Raw genomic sequence first — 24555 nt, forward strand, 5'->3', positions numbered from 1 at the left:
TTTCAACTCTATCTTTGAAAGGTGATCCAGCCCATCAGATCAGTTTTAGATGTCCTCTTGTGGCCCCTTTTCCATTCACATAATTAAATGGAAAAATTCCTCAGAAGTCAGAGATAAACATACAGCACCACAACTCAAGATGCAAGAAAACACAGGACTGAGATGAAGATTCAAGTTGCATGGTAGCCTGGGGTCACAAAGACATCTGGAGAGCCAGGATGTCATAGGAGATCTTAGCAACTCCAGAGTCTTTATTGTGACTTTAACTACCTTCTATCCCAACATCACTAAAGGTGATTGAAAACACACCTTGATTCTGGCAAAACTGTAGAACAGGTCAAGAATGTCACTGTCTCAAAGACCTCAAGGGACTTTCTATAAGCTGAGCATTCATTTGTAGTAAGGCTGGTCTTCTTCATTAAACTTTTTGCAGACTTTGAGCAATTATACAGTTTTACCCCCATGTGGATTCTTCGATGGTAAGTAAGATGGGAGCTGTAACTGAAGCTCTTTTCGCAGTCCGTGCATTTGTATGGCTTCTCTCCTGTGTGGAGCCTTTGATGGGAAATAAGGTTTTTGTTACGAGTGAAACTCTTTTCACACTTGGAACATTTATATGGTTTCTCCCCTGTGTGGAGTCTTTGGTGGTAATTAAGTTCTGACCTCCAGGCAAATTCTTTTCCACAATCTGAACATTTATACAGTTTCTTCCCTGTATGGATTCTCTGATGGTACATAAGGCGTGAATTGTAACTGAAGCTCTTCCCACAGTCCAAGCATTTATATGGTTTCTCCCCGGTATGGATTATTTGATGGGAAATAAGGTTTGAGTTCTGACGGAAACTCTTGCCACACTCTAGGCATTTATATGGTTTCTCCCCTGTATGGGTTCTTTGATGGTACATTAGGCGTGACTTGTAGCTGAAGCTCTTTCCACACTCGGAACATTTGTGTGACTTTTTATCTGTGTCCACTCTTCTGTGAAAAATAAGATTGTTGCTCTGACTCCAACTCTTTTTATACTCTGACAGTGTTGGTCGTTGCTCCGCATTGCTAATTCTCTGATGGTCACCAAGATTTGATTTACCAAAAAAGACTTTTGCAGATAGTGGGAATTCATTCCCTAGGTTTCTTTTATGACTTTCTTTTTGAACTTGAATGCCATGGAAATTGGAACATTCAAAAGCAATGGAATTCTTCCCCATTTGCAGTTGGGTTTCAGATTCCTTTCTCTGCTCTATCTGTCCTCTCTTACTCTCCTTTTCTGTTGGAATAAAGAAAAATCCAAATGAAGGCAAAAATCAGCTTTTCACCAGTGAACTTATCTAAAATTAATTTTGCCTGAAGACAGAATTCTGAAACCAAGCCCACCAGCACATTTTCAGGACCAGATTAATTTTTATGTTGTCTTAAAGGATATTTATCTGTAGGTCTGGAGATAACACAAAGCTACAGCATTCTGTGGCTGATTCACATGATGGCATGTATAAAAAGGCCTGGCATTATGCAAATATTCTCTCCATGTTGCTAAATACCAGTCACTGAGCCCACTTTCAAAGCTGACAGTGATCTACCAACATGTTCCCAATTTTCCCCTTTCAGAAGCCTCATCAGTTTCATGTTAGTAATATTTTTCTAGCTTTAACCAAGAGAACATTGCTTGAAATACAAAAAAAGAAAAAAAAAAGAAACCTGCAACACTGATGAACAGCTACCTACCAATTGCTCTACTTTATTAGAGCCCAGAACAAATAGATCTTCCTCTTCTGCCAGGCCAGAGAGAAGGTCAGCTTTGGAAATGTGAAATCCTTATTTCATTTGGAAATCACCACCCACCCAAAAAGACACCTTTAATTTTTTAATGTATATTGTAAGCTGCCTTGAGCTCCATGAAAGAGAAAGGTGGCTAATAAATGTTTTTTTTAAAAATAAATGAAATTGCCAGATGTGTGAAGAAAAAGGAACTGGCCACACTGTGGACCTTCAACCAGCCAAGAGGGGAGGTCATCTTTGAAAACCTGGAATCCTTAAATGAATTTTAACACCCCCTTCCCCAAAAGGCATTGATTATGTCCAGCACTTCAGATAATGATAAATGTTCAGGGCTTCAAAACCGCACCTGTCAACAGGTAGAAGGTAGACTCTTTTGGCTCAGCATGTTTTGAAATCACTCAGCAAAGGCAAATCATGGGAGGAAACTGAACAGTGTAGTTCTCAGATGACAAAGAGGAAATTCCCAGCAGGAGGCCACCCCAAAGGCAATGTATGGGCAGCTTCCTTTGAATCTGAGGGGATCTAATGCAGCTTCCATGAAGGATGCTGAGGTAAGAGCTCTGTGACCCAGAGAAGAAATTCCTTAGTCCTGCCAACTCAGAGAATTGGGATGCCTGAGGGAAAAGCAGAAGAAGAGCGAAGACTACAATTATTCCTTAGCGTTTCCAAATGAGTTTATGGCTATTTCAAATATGCTGGCTTGGGTTTCTACTATGATTAGCTCCAACTAAATTTAACAACTGAACTGATAATTTCTAGGGAATGTGGGTCCGATGCTTCTGTCTTCAAGGACATTTCCACATTGCGTTATATAAACAAAAGCAGGAGAAATTCCTCCTTTCAGTACTTGTCAACAGAAAGCCAAAAGGAATACATACTTAAGGTAGCCAGACTTCTGCAGTTCTCCTCCATGACTTCCTTGTGCAGGGCCTTTTGGCCCAGGTCCAGCAGAGCCCACTCCTCCTCTGAGAAGCACACAGCCACATCATCAAAGGTCACCAGACCCTGAAAGAAGAAGGGAACATTTTCTTCTCACAGATAATGAATGTAGCAGTTTCTTCAGAAAATGAAGATGATGTGTTTGGGAGTGCTTCTGTAGGATCCTTCAGAAGCACCCAGGGAATTCCCAGCTCTTCTCCCTCAGCGTTCTTTCCTTACCTCATCTGGTTGCACAGATGATGACTTTGGTCTTTCACAGAGAGGGGGAGTCCCAGAACAACCAGGCAGTGTCCTGCCAACACCTGTGAGGGAGAGAAAGGAAGGTGGAAGGTATTTATGCTGCTCTAATTGCTTGACTGAAGACTAGGGGCTGATTCTCACCTTTAGAGTCCCACTGGTTTCTTCCAATTGTGCATTAAAACCAAAAGTGCTTCAGTCCTAAAGGGAAAACATCCTACTCTCCACTAATATGTTCATGTCACTATGTCTGATTTATTCTGAATGTATTGGTTTCTATTTGCCCAGTCTTTAGACCTGCATGTCTGACCGTTTCCACTTATTTATTTCTAGACTGTCTTTCTAATGAAGACATAAAATAACAGTTTTTAAAACACCAAAATCCGAGCGGGCGCGCGCACACACACACACACAGTTGCAAGGGAGAAAATTATCTGAAACACAAGGTGAAGGAATAAGTCTAGAGCCACGTTGTTGACGGATCATAATTTGGGGATGGAATCTTGGAAGGTTTATGAATGAGTTTATGAATGGGAATTGAATCTGGGGCCTTCTTGTGCAATGTGGGTGGCTGTCTACTGAGCCCACATATAAAATACATATACCCCCCCCCCCCCCCACTTCCTTTTATTTTAGACATTCTGAAACTGCAACAGGTGCTGGAAACCAACAACCCAGAGAATTCAAGGAAATACAAAAGGGCTTGAATCAGAGCAAGGGTCAGGCCCCTTGGGGGGCTTATCAGGCCCACAAGCCAGCTGAATAGACACACTACAATTATTCCTTAGCATAAGAAACCAGACAGCACCCCAATTTCCAAGAGAGTTTAGAAATGTTTCAGATATGCTGCCCTTGGGTCTCTACTAGGACTTGCTACAAATAAATTTAACAACTGAATAAGCAGATGATCTCTAAGGAACGTGGCTTGAAGCCTAAGTCCTATCAAGAGAGCCACTGTACCCCGCTGCAGGCTTGCCAGTCCATGTCCCCCATCAGCTCCATTCTGGACCCCTCCTCTCCAGGGCTTGGCCTGACCAAGTCATATTTATGTCATATCCGGCCCTCATAACAAATTAGTTTGACACCCCTGCTTTAGAAAATGAGACCCAAGCATAATTTGACCGATTCGTCCATACCCAGTGAGGTGGAACCTCCATTACCCTCCCAGGAGATCATGCCCAGGACCATCTTCTGTTTCAGATCTGACAGGGCCCGTTCTCCTTTGGGGTCATCAGTGGCTCCTTCTGACAGCCCCTGAAATGGCAGATAAGAAGCAGGGAACAGGAGTTAGGACCGGAGAAAGACAGATGGACTGTGAATGGAGGGAGGACAGGTACGGAGGGTTCCCTCAGAAAGATAATGGTGCAAATTGTACAGAATGGAAGAAAAGGGAACAGGATTGTCTGCAGTCCACTGCAGGGATTCTTAGAGGCAGAATCTGGCTTTTACAGCATTGTCTTCTGCCTTCCTCAATCTTGCCTGAGGCAATTTACTGCTCACTTCATCATTGAATTTTGTATTCCTAGTCCAATTGCCTGGCTCACTGGATGTCTTGTGCTCTTTCTTTAAACTGTAATCAGTCTTGGGTCTTGGTGAGAAATTAACTAAAGAAATAAATTTCTTAGATGATAAGGATAGTCCTTTAGGTCTTATGATAGCCATTTCCACATTCTGCTCAGGTTGAAACGCTCACCTGTCGGTCCTGATTCCTGTTCTCTGCCTGGCTCAAGAGGAAACCTTCTGCCAGGGCCACCGCCTGGGAACTGCTCTCTGGCCTGCATTCCCTGACCCAGTTCCCCATCTCTGCAGGCAGGACGGTCAGGAACTGCTCCAGGATCACCAGGTCCAGCATCTCCTTCTTGCTGTGCCTTTCTGGCTTCAGCCACTGATGGCAAAGATGGTGGAGTCGGCTGCAAACCTCTCGGGGCCCCTCAGCCTCCTGGTAGCAGAACTGCCGGAAGTACCAGAGCTGGACTTCTGAACTGGACGTGTTCCCACTCATGATCTTTGTTGCAGATCTTTCCCAGAGTTCCTCATTCTTCACAGCATGGATATCATGAGGTCCTTTTCCCTCCTTACAGCCAGATAATTCATGCTCTTCCATCATATCATCTCAGCTTCCAATGCAACCAAGAAACCTTGCTGCTCTGCTGAAAATTCGTCCTCTAAGGCCTGGAGTGGAAAACTGGGTTAAGTCCCAAGTCCTGCAAATGCAACAAGATATTTCGTGAGCAGTCAGCAACAGACTTCATACAGGAGAGCACAGAAGCTCTTCTTTCTGAAGCTATTTAAGCCAGTGGCCATCACTCATTCCAAGACAAAGAATCTCCTCAGCTAAGATCCCAGTGAGTAATGCTCTCTTTTTATGGTTAGTCTTTAGATCTGCTGTTGATCAGTTGCATCTGGTGGCGTTCTTCTGGCATTACGGGAAAGGGAGGGAAAGGTTTTGCTTAGTTTTTAAGAAGCAAAATTGCATGTACACACTGAAGTGAGAGAGATTTGCAAAGTCTTATTACAATGCACTCATTTCAAAAGAACAAAAAAAATTGTACAGGCTGAGTAAAATAAGACTGACCTCCATTCATCAAAAATCTGATTCTGTACAAGGTGGCAGAATCCAGTAGAATGCCTATCTCAGGATAAAGGTCTCCACAGAAAACCATTGAATTCCAGTGCCCGAGGGTAATCAGGAGAAGAAGAGATGGTCTTTATATCCCATTTTTCTCTATTTTTAAGGAGTGATACTTACAATGTGCTTTGGCTGACAATCGCCTTCCCCTCCCCACAACAGACACCTTGTGAGGCAGGTGTGGCTGAGATAATTCAGAGAGATCTGCGAATGGTCCAAGGTCACCCAGCAGGCTTCACATAGAGGAGTGGGGAATTGAACCAAACGAGTCCACTGCTCTCAACCACTATTCCATGCTGACTCACATCAGGGGAAGGCTTCAGCCTCTATGTGTTTTTGTCGGTCCTCCAGAATAACTGGATGACCACTATGAGAGACAGGATGCTGGACTACATAGTCCCTCACTGGTCTGTCCCTGCAGCGCAGTTCTGATGTTCTTAAGTGAGATGAGGGGTTTTTACCAGCCTGCATCACCGTTTTAAAATATTAAACTCACACTAATTATCACTTCCTCCTAAATATTTATTTATTTATTATATGTATTTTTAGCCTGCCTTATTCCTGAAATGACACAAGCTAAAAATAATAAAATGTTGATAAACCTAAAAACAATTATTCTTATGATATTGTAATAATACAACTTATTTAAAATCCAAAAATCCTATCAAAATCTACCCAAATTCCCAAAACTTTTTAAAATTAATAAAAACCCATTTAAAAATTCATAAATTATCTGAAAATCCTTATTACCAGAAGTGGAAAACCATCTCTTCAACCAAAGGCCAGGGAAAACAGATGTGTCTTTGCTAGTTTTCTCAATGCATATAAAAAGATGCTTGTTGAGCTTTAAGGAGGGAGTGTTCCACAGTCTCGGGGTCACCACTGAAAAGGTCCTGTCTCGGGTCTCCATCCTTTTTACCACTGACCACCAGAAGGGCTTCATCTACTGATCTTAGGGCATAGGCAGGTTGATATGGAAGAAGGTGTTTCTTCAGATACCTGGATATGACATGACTCAAGTCTCAAGTGAGAAATATCTGGCAGCCCTGATTATAGCTATCGATTCTTGTCATGATGTGATGCCAAATTCTCATATATTATGGTGGGGATTAAAGAGCGCCATGCTCATGCTATTCAACACAACTGCTTTTCCTCACAACAGCTGTGGAGATACACTGCCCAGTCTTAGCCAATTTTAATGGCAACCAGTGGGCTGACCCACAGAAGCATACAAATCACAATGTCTCTATTCTTAACTACAGTAATTACTAAATGATAACTGGCATCTGAATGTGTTGGCAATCCACTGAAAGAGATATGAAAGTTCTGTTTGTGGCATTCTATGTGTGATGGTCTTGTCATACATGCAAATCATCAGTTAATTGGTTATAGTGACTGTCATTTGATGATGTATGGATGAACTTTGCCAAGGGGAAGTGAAGAAAGACTTGCCTCAGTCCCTTTCAGGAGACATCCTTTGAGCGAGATTGCTCCTTATAGATTAAGAACCTCTGCCTATTGCAAAGACGGAACAATTCTGCATAGTTGCATATAAAATCTGTCAGTCACTGGTAGCGTATATAATTTTTATGCAAGTGAATTTTCTTGATTATTTCATCTATTTTATACATTCTTTTCTTATAGGGTTGTTTATGCTGGTCTATAATTGTATCATAAGAACATAAGAACTAGCCTGCTGGATCAGACCAGAGTTCATCTAGTCCAGCATTCTGCTACTCGCAGTGGTCCACCAGGTGCCTTTGGGAGCTCACATGCAGGAGGTGAAAGCAATGGCCTGCTGCTGCTGCTCCTGAGCACCTGGTCTGCTAAGGCATTTGCAATCTGAGATCAAGGAGGATCAAGATTGGTAGCCATAGATCGACTTCTCCTCCATAAATCTGTCCAAGCCCTTTTTAAAGCTATCCAGGTTAGTGGCCATCACCACCTCCTGTGGCAGCATATTCCAAACGCCAATCACCCGTTGCGTGAAGAAGTGTTTCCTTTTATTAGTCCTAATTCTTCCCCCCAGCATTTTCAATGAATGCCCCCTGGTTCTAGTATTGTGAGAAAGAGAGAAAAATTTCTCTCTGTCAACATCTTCAACCCCATGCATAATTTTATAGACTTCAATCATATCCCCCATATATCAATAAACTGAATTTGAATTTGTTTATAAGGAATCCAAGTGGAGTGGGCCATTTTTACCCCAGTCTGCATCACCTTAGGTGCAAACTGGACGTCCTTTGAGCTCTTTGCAGTTTGCTCCTGGCTTCGTCCTCTGACTGATCTGAGCTCTGTGTGCAGATTCCAGATCTTTCGTGACTGAGTTCAACAGCACTGGATCTTGTAGGGATCCCTCCAGAGTCCCGCTCCCTGTTCCTGACCTCTGCCTTTTAGCCTTTTCAGCCCAGTGGCCTGTCCCTGTGACGCCCCCTCCCCACACCCATCCAGGCAGCATCTGCCATCCCCAAAGTCCCCATCTAGGAGCCCAGGAGCACAAGGGGGGGGGGTCTTGCTGCCCCTCCTTTGCCCTCCCCCTCCTACCCCCTGCATTTCCCCCATTGCAACCTCTCTTTCCCCCCCAGCCCCAGCCGGAACTCCCCTTTTCATCCAACTGCATCCAACTTACCAGGTCTGCCCGAGGAGGGGTCAGGACCGGAAGCCAACCCAGCATTCCTCCCTCCTCGCAGTTTCTCTACCGTCCCCCCCCCCGCCCCCCTCCGCGGACATAATCTCACCCAAAAGGAAAAATGCAAGAAGGGACTTTCAATGCGCCACCGGCGGGGACCAGAAAGCCATGCATGCTGCGCAGCCCCCACTCCACTCTCACCCTGGGGTCGTCTGAGGACCGGGGTCGGGGGCTTTGTTGCAGACCCTCTCCCGGAAGAGTAAACCGCAAGGAAAAATGAGTAGAGTTCAGACCGGCCATGCATGCTGCGCAGCCCAAAACCCATCCGGGAGGAGTAAAGGGAAGGGAAGGCTTAGAAGCTGGTGGGGAATCGATGCAGCTGTTCAAGATGGTGTTCCCTCTTTGGTCCCTTACCAATAAACTCGTGCTGATCTCAGCTTTGCCTCCGCGATGGTTTTATCGCAGGCCCCTTCCGCACATGCAGAATAATGCACTTTCAATCCACTTTCACACTTGTTTGCAAGTGGATTTTGCTATTCCCCACAGAAAAATCCAGCCGCAAAGTGCGCTGAAAGTGGATTGAAAATGCATCCTTCTGCACGTGAGGAAGGCAGGGGCCTTAACTGGGCCAGAATGCGTCCCTTGCCATGCATCCAAGTGCAAATCCCTGCTCTGGGGCTTGTTTTCAGATGCATGGGCAATCCTCGGCAAGGAGCCTTGGAAGTGGTGAGGGGGCTACCTCATCCCCTCTCCCCCTAATCTGGTCCAGAAATGTCTGCATTGACCATAAACTATTGTCCTGTTTTAGTCACGCACTATGGGATACGTAGTGGGTTTGCTAATATGGGGGGGTACAATGTTAGCAAACCCATTATGTAATTACAATGTTAGGGAAATGGTTGCCAAGGGGTAGTGAGTGGGAAAAGGTTGGGAACCGAACCACTGTTCTATTTTATATTTAGTTTGGAATTTGCAACTTTGTATCTGGGAACCAACTATGTAGAGCATAGGTGTCAAACTCGCGTCCCTCCAGATGTTATGCACTACAGTTCCCATCATCCCCTGCCATAACATCTGGAGGGCCGTGAGTTTGACACCTGTGATGTAGAGGCACAATAGTCTCCTTATTGCTATTATTCCTCTAGGTAGGGTCTCTAGGTAGGACCTGGAGGTCTCCCCCTGCTACAGTCAATCTCCAAACAATAAAGATCAGTCCTCCTGGAGACAACGGGTGCTTTGGAGGGCGGACTGTATAGCATTGCACCATGCTTAAGTCTTTCTCTTCTCCAAACTTCACCTTCCCCAGGCTCCACCCTTAACATCTCCAGGTTTTTCTCTGCCCAGGGCTGGCAACCCTATCTGCAGGGGTTTCAAGGCAAGAGATGTTCGGGCATGGTTTGCCACAATCTGAATATGCCAGCCACAGACGCAGGCGAAATGTCAGGAGAGAATGCTACTAGAACATGGTCATACAGCCCAGAAACCACACAGCACTTAACTGTTTTATTGACCTATGCAAACTGACACCTGTAGACGGTGAATATGTTGGGAGGAAGTGGTGAATGGGAATCCAGGCAGGCAGCATGTCAAGGGACCACTGAGGGGGTTGGTCCTCTGTGAACAAGAGAGAGAACTTTATAATGTTTTTTGGGAACCAATCCTCTGCCTGTAAAATAATCATTGCGGTGTAACAGCTAGCATGGCACAGTGGTTAAGAGTGGTGGAGCCTAATCTGGTGAACCGGATTTGTTTCCCTGCTCCTCCACATGAAGCCTGCTGGGTGACTTTGGACTAGTCACAGTTCTCTCCAAACTCTTGCAATCCCACTTGCCTCACAAGGTTTCTGTTGTGGGGAGATAAAAGGCAGGCGTTTGTAAGCCGCTTGCAGACTCCCTGCAGAAAAGTGGGGTTTAAATCTAAACTCTTCTTCTTTTCTACAACTCCATTACTTTGATGCTGCTTTGCACGGCCTGAATTGGGAGCGGCATTTCCCAGCTGACTGATGGATATCCCACCCCAGCTTCCAGGGATACTGACACCCTGAGAGAGGCAGGACCCACCAGGAGCCCTCACCTGCTTGCAAGAAGAGGTCAAGCATCCCACCCACATACTGGAAGGCAAAGCTTTTGGGGAGAGGGGCCAGGGGGCAGCCAGGCTTTGTTGCCTGCCTTGCTTTGCCCCCCTTCCCTTAGCCAGCATCTCCCCCTCCCTCTCTCTCCCCCTTGCAACAGGTTCTCCTGCAGCCACAAGCGGAACCTCCCTTCTGTGCCCCATGCACCTGAAAGGAAGGCGGACTGGACCGGAAAGGAATCTGCCCATCCCTTCTTTCTCCTCTAGGAGTCTGGATTCTCTCCCTTTAACCCTTCCTCCCCTGGACAGAATCACATCCAAAATGGAAAGGACAATTTTATTTTTATCTGAAATAGATCTAATAGTAATTTTATTTCTCTTACCTTCAGGGATCTTCCCCCATCTCTTACCTGCTTTCTGTCATGCAATCTTAAGGACAGAATGAGGGGATGGCAGTTTTATATGTGGTTGATAATTTACTGCTTACGTATTTAACCAAATAACCATTGTTTATGTAACCTCAGTTGATAGTATTACATATTATATATTACCAATTCCCCCGAAGAAGCTTCTTGGTGAAGCACATCAGGAATTTTGGGGATTTTAACTGAGTACAATTTTACTTTATTTTGAATCTTTGCCTTGGCCATATGTTTTATCTCTTCGTTACTGCGGCAGCTCTTTTATTTCTCCTCGAAGATAATCTGGGCCAGGAGGTTTCAATTCTCTTCATTTTTTGCATTGCAACTAATTCTTGCTGAATGCGATGACCAATTTCAAGATGCTAATATATTTTTTTGATGAGTTACGCCTGCCATGGATGGATGGACAGAAAGATCCTTTTATTATCGATTAGTTGTTATGACTCTTCATGTAAATTTTCTGAAATTTGTTGCATTGGGCTCTGTGTGGGTTGGATGACTGTGTATTTTTAGGAGGGTGGTTTAGGGCGGGGGATGGGGAGCTTTGTGAAGGAGTTTTTAGGATAGTTTTGTGATTATATTTTTATGGGGTTTTATGATTGTACCCTACCCAGGGACTTTGATGATGGGCTGGAAATAAATATACAGTAAATAAATAAATATGTATTGAGAAACTTAATTACATTCCAAATGTTGCATGTGGTTAAATTTGGATGTTCTAATCATGGAAACCTTACACAGCACAGTTCCTTTTAGTCAAATGAAATATACCGAACATACTTATCATTACTGTTAGAATATTTGGCATCCCTTGGGATTCTTCCTGTAAGTTCTTGCAGGAGTAAGATAACTGTACCATTTGGTTGATTCTATTAATGCAGGGCAGGTGAGCTGTTAATGGGTTGATTAGGGATCAATCACAGGTAACCTTTGCTTCCCATGCAAAAAGCATGATCTGTGCCAGGATGCTCTGATTCTTTTCAGGATTGGTACAGCAACTCCCACAATTACCTCAAGCCAGTAGCCAATTTTGAGGCTTTTAGATGTTTTTGTGGATGAGCTATGCCTGCAGCAGTTAACTGTATCTTCCAGTACAAATGTAGGGGTGGGAGGTGTCTAGAAACAATCTAGGCAGTTACCTTCCTCTTGGTCACAGCAATTTCCCCTACCATCCTGATTTCTTTTCCAGTTTATCCCTGCCATACACAAACATCGCTTCTAATGCAAAAAGTGGGTCAGGATTTCTAGGGACCTTTCTAGGGACCGATTCCTTTCATGTTTGGAACTGCAACTCTCATGATGTTTCAGCTTTAGTTTCTGAGGAGCTATACCTACCATAGGTGGATGGCAAACAGAACCCTTTATTTATATAGACCAAGATGATAACAAAGGTAGAGAAATATTGGTCAGTGGTCACGGATAATAACTGTTGAGATTTACTGGTGCTTCCACAATAAATATAGGAATGTATTCATTTTCTAATGAACTCCTGGAAAATATTCAGACATCATAAAAATCCTCTAAACTGATTATCAGCTGTTGTGATTACTGTTAAGAATAACAACTTAATAAAAGAGACTTCTGCTCCTCATTTTATGCTTGTTTATTTAAAGCCCACACTCTTAATCAACAGCTCATGAGGAGAGCTACAAAAATAAAAAGAATTTTAAAAAAAGCAAGTGACATCAGAAAAAGTGTTACATAAAGAGGCTCATAATGTCTACAGTAAAATATTAGTTAAAATCACAATACAAACACCACAGCATAAAAGCTACAGCATATAATTCTGCCCTTCCAGGAGCCAAACCGTAAAACTAAGTAAATGTATGAGTGGTAAAATAAATTAATGAAGTTGAGTCAATGTGCTGTCGAAGACTTTCACGGCTGGAATCAACTGGGTGTCATGAATTTTGCAAGCTGTGTGGCCATGGTCTGGTAGTTTTTGTTTCTAATGTTTCCCCTGCATCTATGGCTGGCATCTTCAAAGACCATAGCCACATAGTTTGGAAAACTTACAGCACCCAGAAGATGAGTCATCTGGTCACTGCCATCCTTCTTCCTAATACAGAAACAACATAATGCTTTTTATTAAAACCAAAGTAACATAAAACGGGATAAGCTTTTGAGTTCTTCAGAACTCTTCCTACGTTTGAACATATGAAGGTTACAGTTCAGGCCCCCTGCCCCCCAAATATCCATCTTATTGATAAGTTTTTAAGAACTCAAAAGGTTTCAACACCATTTTGTGTCACTAGGCTTTACCTGGTTTCTGATGCTGGATTTTGCTGTGGACTAATTTACATACCTGTAACCTAAATGTTTTTCCTAGCTCTTTTACTTTGCTTTACAGTTTCTCTTCCAGGGAGCTAACAACATTCGCAACATTCATATGGTTTCTTCCCCATGTGTAATATTTAATGGGAAGGAAAGATTGACTACAGACTGAAGCTGTTTCCACACTGAGCATATATATGGCTTCTCCCCTGTGCAGATTCTTTGATGGGAAGTAAGATTTGAGCTCTGACTGAAGCGCTTTCCACACACGAAACATTTATATGGTTTCTCTCCAGTGTGGATTCTTTGATGGGAATAAAAGTTTGAGCTGAAACTGAAATTCTTTCCACACTCTAGGCATTTATATGGTTTCTCCCCGGTGTGAATTCTGCGATGGGAAGCAAAGCTGGACCTATGAATGAAGCTTTTTCCACATTCTGAGCAATGATACGGTTTCTCCACTGTGTGAATTCTTTGATGGGAAGTAAGGTTTGAGCTTTTCTTGAAGCTCTTTCCACAGTCAGAGCATTTATATCGTTTCTCCCCTGTGTGGTTTCTTTTATGATCACAAAGACTCGAGCTGTGACGGAAGCTCTTTCCACATTCAGAACAATTGTACGGTTTTTCTCCTGTGTGGATTCTTTGATGGGAAGTGAGGCCTCCTTTCTGACGGAAATTCTTTCCACACTCCAAGCAATTATATGGTTTCTCTCCTGTGTGGATTCTTCTATGGGAAGAAAGGTGTGAGCTCCAACTGAAGCACCTTCCACAGTCTGAGCATTTATATGGTTTCTCTCCGGTGTGGATTCTTTGATGGGAAGTGAGGTGTTCCTTTTGAATGAAGCTCTTTCCACAGTCTGGGCATGTACACGGCTTCTCCCCAGTGTGAATTCTTTCATGGGACGTAAGGCGTGTTCTTCGACTAAAGCTCTTTCCACACTCTGAACATTTGTATTCTCTCTGACTTTCCTCTTGAACTGGAATTCCATGTAAACTGAAACTTTCAGAAGCAATGGATTTCTTTCTCTTTTGCTGTTGAGCTTCGGATTTCTTTCTCTGCTGTTTCCCTCCTCTCTTGCTCTCCCTTTCTGTTGGAACAAAGAGACGTGAACTGAGTTTCCCACCAGTGAAGTAACTCATTTTTGATCTGTTGTGAAACCCAAACCTAAAACCCAAGTGAAACCCAAACCTAAAATTATTACCCAGAAAAGCCAGATTCCTTCTATTCTCCTCCATAACTTCCTTGTGCAGATCCCTTTGGTCTGGGTCCAGGAGAGCCCATTCACCCTCTGAGAAGTACACAGCCACATCCTCAAACGTCAGCAGATCCTGAAAGAAGAAGAGTTTGGATTTATACCCAGCTTTTTTCTCCTGTAAGTTGTCTCAAAGTTGTCTCCTTTCCCCATAACAGACACCTTGTGAGGTAGGTGAGGCTGAAAGAGTTATGAAAGAGCTGGCCCAAGATCACCCAGCAGGCTTCATGTGCTGGAGCAGGGAAACAAATCCAGTTCACCAGATGAGAGTCTGCAGCTCATGTGGATGAAGTGGCGAATCAAACCCAGTTCTCCCGATTAGAGTCCATCTGCTCTTAACCGCTACACCATGCTGAGAAGGGTGCGATGTTTTCTTCTCACAGATAATGAAAGCAACAGTCTTATCAGACAATGATGATGAAGTGTTTGTGTTAGTGGTCAGACTCCCAAAATCCACAGGGGCAGTAACGAGGGCTATACTCTCATATGAACCGGTCCATGCACTGAGATCAAGTGGGGAGGCCCTCCTGGTGATCCCTTCTGCTGCCAACATGCAGCAGGAGGGGGCACTTGGGAGGGCTTTTTCTGTAATAGGCCCCAAGCTGTGGAACAGCCTCCCTGCAGAGATTTGCCAGGCGCTGAGACGTGACGGATTTCGGTGCCTGGTTAAAACCTTCCTCTTTTCCCAGGCCTATGTGTGACCCCCAGAGTCCCCCGCATCGATGCCAGCTGAAGGGTGGGTAGAGGGAGGGGTGGGGATTTTTAACGATGTTTTTATTGACAGTTTTAAAAGGATGTTTTAAATGTGGTTTTTAGGATGGTAATGTTTTAATGAGGCTTTTAATCACACTGTGTAAGTGTCCTGGGACTACATTGTAGGGTGGGGTATAAATTTATTTATAAATTTATTTTTAAATTGAATAAATAAATAAAATATAATACCTCTCCACAAGGATATGTGTGGTCCTATATGGCAACATCTCAGAAAAAATTGAGTTTGAACAGACACCTAATGGCTAAGGAGAACTGACATAATACACTAACTCCATTATTCAAAACCACACCTTTAATAGTATACATCTTATGAGTCTCCTATTACACTACAACAATCTCATCAATATTGATGACGGGATTTTCCTATAAGATATTTTCCCATAAATAGAATTACTAACACCCCCTAATAAAAACACCCCTAATAATAAATCCTTTAATATAGAAGACCATCAGCAGTTTTCCCAGATAAAGTTTCACTCAGCTGCCTAATGTGTCTTTTATCAAGGCTAAAGACACTACAGTACTTCCTAGTAACTGTTGGGGGAATTGTATCTAGGTGACTGAGATGCATTCCTAGCTCAATATATTGCTACAAGATATATGTAACAAGCCTACTATATGTTATCACTGCCGTTCTAGGACATTTTTTCCTTGTTCTTTGCTTTATGGCTTCATACTCTTAGTAGATAACTAGGCTTTCCCCTGACACTTTGGTCTCATGGGAACTGGGATTGTTTCCGCTATCCTGTGGGGGCAGGATGCCAGGTGGCTCTATCTTCATCTCTCACTGACCTTGAGGTACCTTAGCTCCAAACTAACTCTTTCTCACATTTCTTGGGAAAAGGGGAGGGGGGATTAACATCTGAATAAAGGGGGTAGCAAAAGCTGGGTTCACCAGAACTGGCTTTGTCAAGCTGGGTGCTTCGATACCTACCAATAAACGCTGCTGATCAACAATACAGGATTCATTTGTTGCTTTAAGGTTTGAGACCTGACAGTAACAAACAACTGACAGAACACACTGTTTTCATGAAGACACTCTGTTAGCATTCTCATAAAAACTAACCATCATTCCGCCATCATTTAGACAATTTTCTATAAATTAGGAAGCCAGCAGCAGATGCTGTGGCTGCTTTCACCCCAACTTTGCCTCTTCCCTTTGACCTTATGAACGTCGGTCATGCATAGCTCTTTTGCTTCCTAACCTGGATTGGTAATGTTATAACCCTTCCCTATATCTTTTCCAAACCCAATTCAATAGTTTATCTTGTTAGATTTGGTATGAATGAAACACTCTAAGATGATTGTAGTAATTTTTTATTATTTTTCTGAGACTCAGTAAAACTCTATTGCCAAAATAGTTATTTGCATTGTCTAAGGTTTTCACGGCCAGAATCACTGGGGTGTTGTGTGGTTTCCGGGCTGTATGGCCGTGTTCTAGTAGCATTTTTTCCAGACATTTTGCCTGCATCTGTGGCTGGCGGAGGATCCTCTGAAGGATCCTCTAAAGATGCTAGCCACAGATGCAGGCAAAACGTCAGGAGAAAAAGCTACTAATACATGGCCATACAGCCCGGAAACCACATAACACCCCAAAATAGTTCTTTTTATTCAAAGGTCTAAATTCCTACAGAAGGATCCTGGTATACAATGGTGAAGAGATTTTGCTGTTACCCACCTCTTGCTTAAATTGAATTTCCCCACAATAATTTGCTTGGTTGCATTTCACTGATTTGGATAACATTTGGGAGTGCCCCTGTAGGATTCTTTAGGAACCCAGGATGTTCCCTGTTCTTTTCCCTTAGGATTCGTTCTCTACCTTGTCTGGCTGAACAGATGATGGTTTCTCTCTTCCACAGAGTGGGGAAGGCCCAGAACAACCAAATATCCTTCTGCCACCTGCAAGGGTGAGATGAGAGGGTGGAAAATATTTATGCGTCATTAATTGCCTGGTCAAAGATCACAGGTGGATTCCCACCTTTACAGTTCCATTGGTTAGTCCTCACTGATCATTTATGGGAATAGTCTGACCCAAGGAAAAACATCCCTCTCTCTGCTAAGACTTCCCTAAGACATTCCTATGCCTGCTAAGACAATCCTATGATCTATTCTAAATGTATTGGTTCTTATTCATCCAATTGGTAGATCTTCATGTCTGAGTATTTCCACTTATTTATTTCTAGACTGCCTTTCTAATAACAGTTTGGAAGACACCAAAACAGACTGCTAAAAACTACCCAAACAGTGATGCTGAATCAACAGTAGTTAACATAATACTACCTGTCAGAGTCACAAACATGAGGCATGAAAACTGCCAAAATGGAACCCACCAGCTCTCTTGACATGTGATCAGTATTTCAATCTTTTTACAAACAAGAAGCCATTTGGTTCTGGAGGGTTTTCCGGGCTGTATGGCCAAGGTCTGGTGGATTTTGTTCCTAATGTTTCACATGCATCTGTGGCTGGCATCTTCAGGGGTGTATCACAGAGAAAAGTCTGTTTCTCACTGTGTCTAAGTGAGAACAGACACACAAGCACACACACAGAGTTTTAAGGGTGAAAATTATCTGAAGCTCTGGGCAAAGGAATAATTCTGGAGTCATCACCACAAAAGCCCTGCTTCTTTGCTGAAACTACTTAGTGCCAGCAACTATTACTATCTGCAGCAGAGCTTTGTTGGTGGATCAGAATTCTGGGGAGGGAATCATGAAGTACTTATGGGGAAGAAGATACTCTGCAAGAGAAAGGCTCAAATACATTCAGTTAATTATTCTTCACTTGCATTTTACAGGTCAACTTTATCAAGGATAATCGTCTCTCCACACTGAGTCTTGACTCCAACAACCTCCACTTTGGATGTAGGGCAGGGGTAGTGACTTAGGTGAATGCCCTGACGCTGAGCCATCGTTCCTGCTCTGCTATGACCAAGAAGCAGTACAGGGCAATAATGTTTCATTCAGTGAGTTGAAATATAAAATATATGCAAGTATTATCTCATTTATTTGAGACTTTTTGAAAGTGCACCTGGAGCTGGAAAACGTCTTCTTCAGAAAGCCTTCCAGAGGTATACAAGGGCAGACCACAAAATTCAATCTTTTGATCCATTTACAGATACTTTGAATACTTATATTCTGTTTTTCTTTGTGCGTCAAGGCACTTACAAATCATGATTTAATCCGTCGCTACTCAAAACTTGCAGAATAATACCAAACGTAGCTTCTCTGCCTCGTCTTTTCGGCTGCAGTACTAATTTTGAGAGCATCCACCTGATCTTCTCCTCTATTCCATGTTTCCTGCTGGTTAGCTGTGATTATTCCCAAACCAGGTTTTTCATCAAAGACAAAACTCTCACCTGCTCTCTTAATCCTTACCCAGCAAGTTGGCATCTCTCTCACTGTCCCATGGTACTTCCCCAAACAGTGGCCTCCGCTTTGGGTCTGATGGAACCCACTCTGCCTCAGGGAAACCAGCAGCCCCGTTTGACAGAGCCTGAAACAAGAAGTGGGGAGACAGTTGAGGAGAGGAGAGGAGAGGGCCACAGCGGAGGACATATCATGGCTGATTTACAGGGGGAAATCAGCACGTAAAAGGATGGGGGGTAGGATTGTTTAGGACAGCCCTTTTGGAGATCCCAGGAGGAAACTTTCTCACCTGCGCTTCTTGCAGCCTGTCTTCTGCCTGGCTCAGGAGGAAGCCTTCTGCCAGGGCCACTGCCTGGGAGCTGGTCTCTGGTCTGCATTCCCTGACCCAGCTCTGCATCGCCACAGGCAAAACGGCCAGGAACTGCTCCAGGACCTTGAGGTCCAACAGCTCCTTGGTGCACCTTTCTGGCTCCAGCCATTGACGGCAAAGGTCATGGAGTCGGTTGCAAATCTCCCGGGGTCCCTCAGCCTCCAGGCAGAGAAAGTGCCGGAAGATCTGTGGCTGTACATCTGAGCAAGACGTCTCTGTGCTCAGAAACTCTGGTGCATCTCTTTCCCAGAATTCCTCATTCTTCACAGCCTGGACAGTATGAACTCTTTTTCCTGTGTCATGGCCCAATAATTCAGGCTCTTCCATCTGAGCAGCTTCCAACCTGGCAGATGGATCTCACTGCTCTGCTGTGCAAATTCCTCCTTTAAGGCCTGGATGGACAAACAGGGTGGAGCTCCTAAGTCCTGCAAAGGCAACAAGATCTTTTGTGAACAAACGGGGGCAGCCTCCAGACTGGAGAGCACAGGAAGACTCTCCTGAGCCACCAGGCCTTTCCCATGAAACTTGCAGCCATCACCCCATTCTGAAACAAGGGATCCCCTAAATTAAGACAATATTTATTTTGATTAATTTGATTTCTAGGCCCAGGGTGGCTTACATCAATAAAATGAGCCACCATAAATGACGGAGAGCATGAAATTAATCTCTCACTAAACTACAGGGAATAGAGAGAGACGTTCTCGATTTCTGTTTTTAATCTACAGTCCATCAACGGCATCGAGCGGTGGACGAATGCCGTTGCCCATGAGATTTATATGAAGGCACTATGAGACTTGCCAGCTCACATTCTACCCCTTTCCTAGCAATATTTTCACTGCCTTGTGCACCTGACCTTGAGACACTAGTCTCAGTAAACCCCCCACCTGCTCACACCCCATATATTAGCGATCAGGCTAGATTACTAAAGTGCTCTCTACCTGGTACTGCCCTTGAAGCCAGTTCCAACCATGATCATCTTTGGAGCTCCTGCACTGGGTGGCCCCACTTTCTAAAGAGGCAGGGCCTTCTCTTCTGTGGCCCTTTGCCTTCAGAACTTCCTCCCCACATCTATTCCCTCAGCACTGAGCCTTTGTTGTTTTGGGCACTCGGTAAAACTACTGACAGAGTTTCCTTGTTGAAATGCATTTTGACTACCCAGCCCTTAATATTTCATCATCTTGATGTTTAACAAACCAAATTCTTTGAGCTTTACATTTTTTATTTTTATTTTTAATGGGAATTGGATCCATCAGGTTATTTATAAGTGAGTCTAGGTTTCTCCCTTCTGGATTATCTGGGATCATCTGCAAACCTCCTGACTGCAGAGTCCGGGCAGAGCTGCCAATGGGGGAGGACGGTGGGGGCAAGATTCCAGAGGCACAAGGGTCAGGCACTCTAGATTCCCATATTTTGTGGGGGAGGGGGTTAAAGGTAAGTCTCTTACCCTTTCAATTGTAGAAATATGTTTCTCTCCTATATCTCCACAACAGAAAGGGCCATGAACTTTTAAAAAATTAAAGCTAGAAATTCAGAGTTGGTTCATACATTTGTTATAACTTTATATCCTAATAATAATAATGAAGGAGGAGGAGGAGTTTGGATTTATATCCCCCCTTTCTCTCCTGTAAGGAGACTCAAAGGGGCTTACAATTGCCTTGCCCTTCCCCCTTCACAACAAACACCCTGTGAGGTAGGTGGGGCTGAGAGAGCTCCGAGAAGCTGTGACTAGCCCAAGGTCACCCAGCTGGCGTGTGTTAGAGTACACAAGCTAATCTAGTTCACCAGATAAGCCTGCACAGCTCAAGTGGTAGAGTGGGGAATCAAACCCAGTTCTCCAGATTAGAGTGCACCTGCTCTTAACTACTATTCCAGGCTGGCTCTCTAATGACATTTGGTTGCCATTTAAAAAAATAAAACCGAAAGTCCCGGGAGGTGGGGGATGGGGGAGGAAATGTCCTTCTCAGGGGGGCCTTGTGGGACTTACTTAATGAGACTCCTCTCCAGGGAGGATGTAACCAACATCCCACATTTCCCCCATTTTCTTTCTCCATTAAGCACTGAACACAGAAAGCTGCCTTACAGTGAATCCGCCCTTTCGGCCCCTCAGGAAGAGTACCGCCTGCTCAGACTGGCAGCTGCTCTGGAGGGTCTCAGAGTGAGTGGCTTCACATCACTTCTTAATCTGATCCCTGTAACTGGAGATGCTGGGGACTGAACCAAGGACATTGTGCATCCCAAGGAGACGTGAGCCAACAGCCTCTTTTTCAGTTGACTACTTTTTGAGAGAGAGAGAGAGACAGACATCTTTCTTTATTCAGTGGGGCTTATTTCCTGGCAATTGGAAGCGTATCTCAATATTCTGGCAAAGTCCTTTAGCTGGGGCATTTTACTCATTTGCCTGCACATCTTTTGTTTTGTTATTTTGTTATTGTTTTGTTTTGCATTTAAAATTTTATTTTAAAACTACAGAAGTACTGTTACATTCAGCACTGTTGTGGGTATGATTAACATATATAAATTCAGTTGGGAGAGAATTTTAAAAAAATAAAATCTTAGTAGTTGCCAGTCATTTGGCAGGGGTGTTTTCCAGATTCTGCTTGCTTTTATTCCCCCCCCCCCCTTTGGCATGACATCATATTGCAATCTGCTCAGCAAAATCTTTTTTAAAACAATCCTGTCCCTTTTCCTTTCGCATTTCCTACCTAGTGAACAAGTAAAAAATAATTCTGCCCCTTTTCCTTTAGGGTTTCCTACCTAGTGATTGTTACTCTGTTCACGGGAACAGAAAGCCAAGCAGAACAGGGCGCAGAGACGCGCAAGATTTTTTGGCAGTGGGGTAGGAGCTTCCAAGAGTCGGAGATCCCTTGGTCAGATCCAAGACTGCCCCAGTCAGAATATGGGAGGGGGGTTGCAAAGATGGCATTTGTTTACACAGCTTTTTAAACAAGCAAACAATAATTGGTTTGAATTTGGGTGGGTGGGATGCAATCTATGTCTAGGATCCCAGGGTGGCTCTTGGCAGCTCTAAGTCCGGATCATCTGGGACAGAACTGAGTGGGAATCCCCTCTCTCCACCTGGGAACATTGCGCACCGGTTTAGCCCAGTGGCCAGTCTCTCAAAAGCCCCTCCCTAGCCGGATAGATGACCTCTGCTTGACCCAAAGTGCCCATCTAGGGCAGGGCAGGGGTCTCTCTGCCGTCTCCCCCTTCCTTGGCCCGGCCTTTCCCCCCTCGCAGCGGCGCCTCTCCCTGCAAGGTCCAGCCCAAATGCGCCCAACTCACCAGATCTGCCCGGCACGGTGGAGGGGGGCGGGGGGAGGAGGAGGAAGGCAGCCTGGTCCGGAAGTGACCTCACAATCACAGCTCCTCGCTCCTTCTCTAGGAATCCGGACTCTCTCCCGTTAACTCTTTGCTCCCTGTGCCACGGAGAGGGTCTCCAGGTTGGGAGGCAGGAAGAGAGATTGCCTGAGCTGAAATCACTTAATGTGACCCGAGCAGCAGCGGTAACAATAGAAAAAAAAAGTTTTGAGGTCTCTCATTTGGTTTCACGTTTGACCAGTAAATGATGCGCGTGGGGGAGGGGGACACACACGATATCTCCAATGGGAAAATAGTTTGGGTTAGAGAAGGCAAAGAAAAATTCTGTTAAGAATTTTAAAGTCTTACATTTTTATCATCTTTCAATATCTGTGAATGTCAAAGGTGTATTTTTATCACTTTAGGAGCAGCAGTGGCATAGCGGTTAAGAGCAGGTGCACGCTAATCTGGAGGAACGGGGTTTGATTCCCAGCTCTGCCGCCTGAGCTGTGGAGGTTTATCTGGGGAACTCAGATTAGCCTGTGCACTCCCACACACGCCAGCTGGGTGACCTTGGGCTAGTCACAGCTTCTCGGAGCTCTCTCAGCCCCAGCCACCTCACAGGGTGTTTGTTGTGAGGGGGGAAGGGCAAGGAGATTGTAAGCCCCTTTGAGTCTCCTGCAGGAGAGAAAGGGAGGATATAAATCCAAACTACTACTACTACTACTACTACTACTACTACTACTCTTCTTCTTCTTCTTCTTCTTCTTCTTCTTCTTCTTCTTCTTCTTCTTCTTCTTCTTCTTCTTCTTCTTCTTCTTCTTCTTCTTCTATATAACTAATGTTTTGGGTTCTGGTGTGGAATTTTTCTGAAATTGCTTAATGAATGTGTTATCAGAGGGGCAGCTTAGCTTTGGATTGTTTGTTTGTTCAAAAAGCAATTGAACCAAATTAATTTTAAAAAACCTTTGGAACCCTTAAGAGTGCAGGACATGGGGCTTATGAAGGGATACATCAACTCAAATCTTGGATGCCTTTCTATTAGCTGGGCCATCCCCTCCCCTCCCGCTTCTGCCATTTGCAGGAATAAAGCGCCAACTGTCCCTGGGTGGCCTGACTCTGGTTCCTTTTCTGGAGTGGACTGAAATAGGGCCCCTGTTGTGCTATCCCAGAGCCTTTCCACCAGGCCATGCTCATCTTTGCAAGGCCCCTGCCTTGCCCGTACTGCTGGCGTTGACATGAGGGATGCAATCAAATACTTCAGACCAAATTCTGCTGCTTCATTGGCCACATTCAGTAGGCTGAGTGGTACGGGCAACAGGCTGGGGTGTGGTGGCTGGGGTTTTGTTGTGTTTTGTAGGGAGCTAGATCACTGCTAGAACAGGAGGCTTTGCGTTTGGGCTACCATCCATCTCCCCCACAAAAGTGCCTTGGGTTGACATTTGGGAGCCATTCCTGGTAGGAGTGTGAGGGGAAGATTTGTTCAGGACTCTTTCAGGGGTGCTATCCTTCATTCCCACTAATGTCTGCTCTTCCACTGCTTGGGAGGAGGAAAGTGGGCAATGGAGTAGGACTCATACACTGAGACCCAGGCTTGCCAGTTCTGACCTGGGAAATTCCAGGATATTTGTGAGTAGAGCTTGAAGAAGCTGAATTTGGGGAGGGAAGGAGATCAGCGGAGATGTGGAGCCAGAGGGTTTGCCCTTTGAGCTACCATTTGTTCCAGAAAAACTGGTCCTGGGGTCTGGAGATCAGGCTTAAGTCTCAGCAAATTCTGAGCCACATATGAAGGGTGGCAACCTTTTATCATCTGTGGTGCTCACTGGAGTCTTGCTGCCATCACAGACCTTTGTTATGGTTATGCGGTCACTGGGTCTTTCCACCCAGTGGGGAATACAGGGGTGTGACTATATCAGTGAATGGCCAATGGCTCAGAGATGTCATTAGACACCACTCTGTGACTGTTAGCTGACACCAGGATTGCAGGGACTCTGTGGCATGCTCACTGTGCAATCTGGGCACTGAAGAGGGGCACATGTTTTCCCCCTCTCCCAGAGAATGCCACGGGCTGCAAACCATCAGGGCTGGCACCAAAACAGAACCACATTAGTTGTTCCTGGCCGAATCTATCACAGGTGTCCCCACAACACGTTCCCGTGAGTGTCATGGCACCCAGCATCTTTTCTGGCGCCCACCAAATGTTTTTAGAAGTGGATTAGGCTAGGTAGGGCTTTTGCCCAGTTAAGCTTCTTATTGACTACTGGAGAGTTTATGTATTTATTGGTTAATTAATTAATCGCACCTGCTAGGTCTGGCTCGGGGCAATGCACAAGCAAAATTACGTTAGATAAAAACTGTCTTGGCCATAAAGTACCCATAGTTTAAAAGTTGAAGACAGTACCCAAAATAATTAGATAAACCTACGAAATCCTTAAAACCAACTTCACTGGAGTCCACAGAAACCAAGTGAGAGAAATAAGACCCATCTGTGGGCTAAGATAACACATAGCCCCAGGGGAGACTGGT

General features: G+C 44.4%; 3 protein-coding genes across 33 annotated transcripts in view; all 3 read right to left on the reverse strand.

Annotated features, from left to right (window-relative positions):
- LOC125428587 (zinc finger protein 883-like) overlaps positions 1 to 24555 on the reverse strand; it is a 1608225-nt gene that overhangs the window by 328125 nt on the left and 1255545 nt on the right. The window lies entirely within an intron of this gene.
- Positions 1 to 24555, reverse strand: part of LOC125428572 (zinc finger protein 420-like) — a 226212-nt gene that overhangs the window by 65976 nt on the left and 135681 nt on the right. The gene's annotated exons all lie outside the window — the stretch shown is intronic.
- LOC125428583 (zinc finger protein 850-like) overlaps positions 1 to 24555 on the reverse strand; it is a 57741-nt gene that overhangs the window by 3907 nt on the left and 29279 nt on the right. The window contains exons 8-10 of the mRNA XM_048488943.1: positions 13160 to 13804; positions 8235 to 8254; positions 310 to 1005 (exon numbers count right to left, since the gene is read on the reverse strand). Coding sequence (XP_048344900.1) covers positions 310 to 1005; positions 8235 to 8254; positions 13160 to 13804 — 1361 coding nt within the window. The remainder of the gene's footprint in view (positions 1 to 309; positions 1006 to 8234; positions 8255 to 13159; positions 13805 to 24555) is intronic.

The sequence above is a fragment of the Sphaerodactylus townsendi genome, linkage group LG03, assembly GCF_021028975.2.
Source record: "Sphaerodactylus townsendi isolate TG3544 linkage group LG03, MPM_Stown_v2.3, whole genome shotgun sequence".
In the NCBI taxonomy this organism is placed as follows: Eukaryota; Metazoa; Chordata; class Lepidosauria; order Squamata; family Sphaerodactylidae; genus Sphaerodactylus; species Sphaerodactylus townsendi.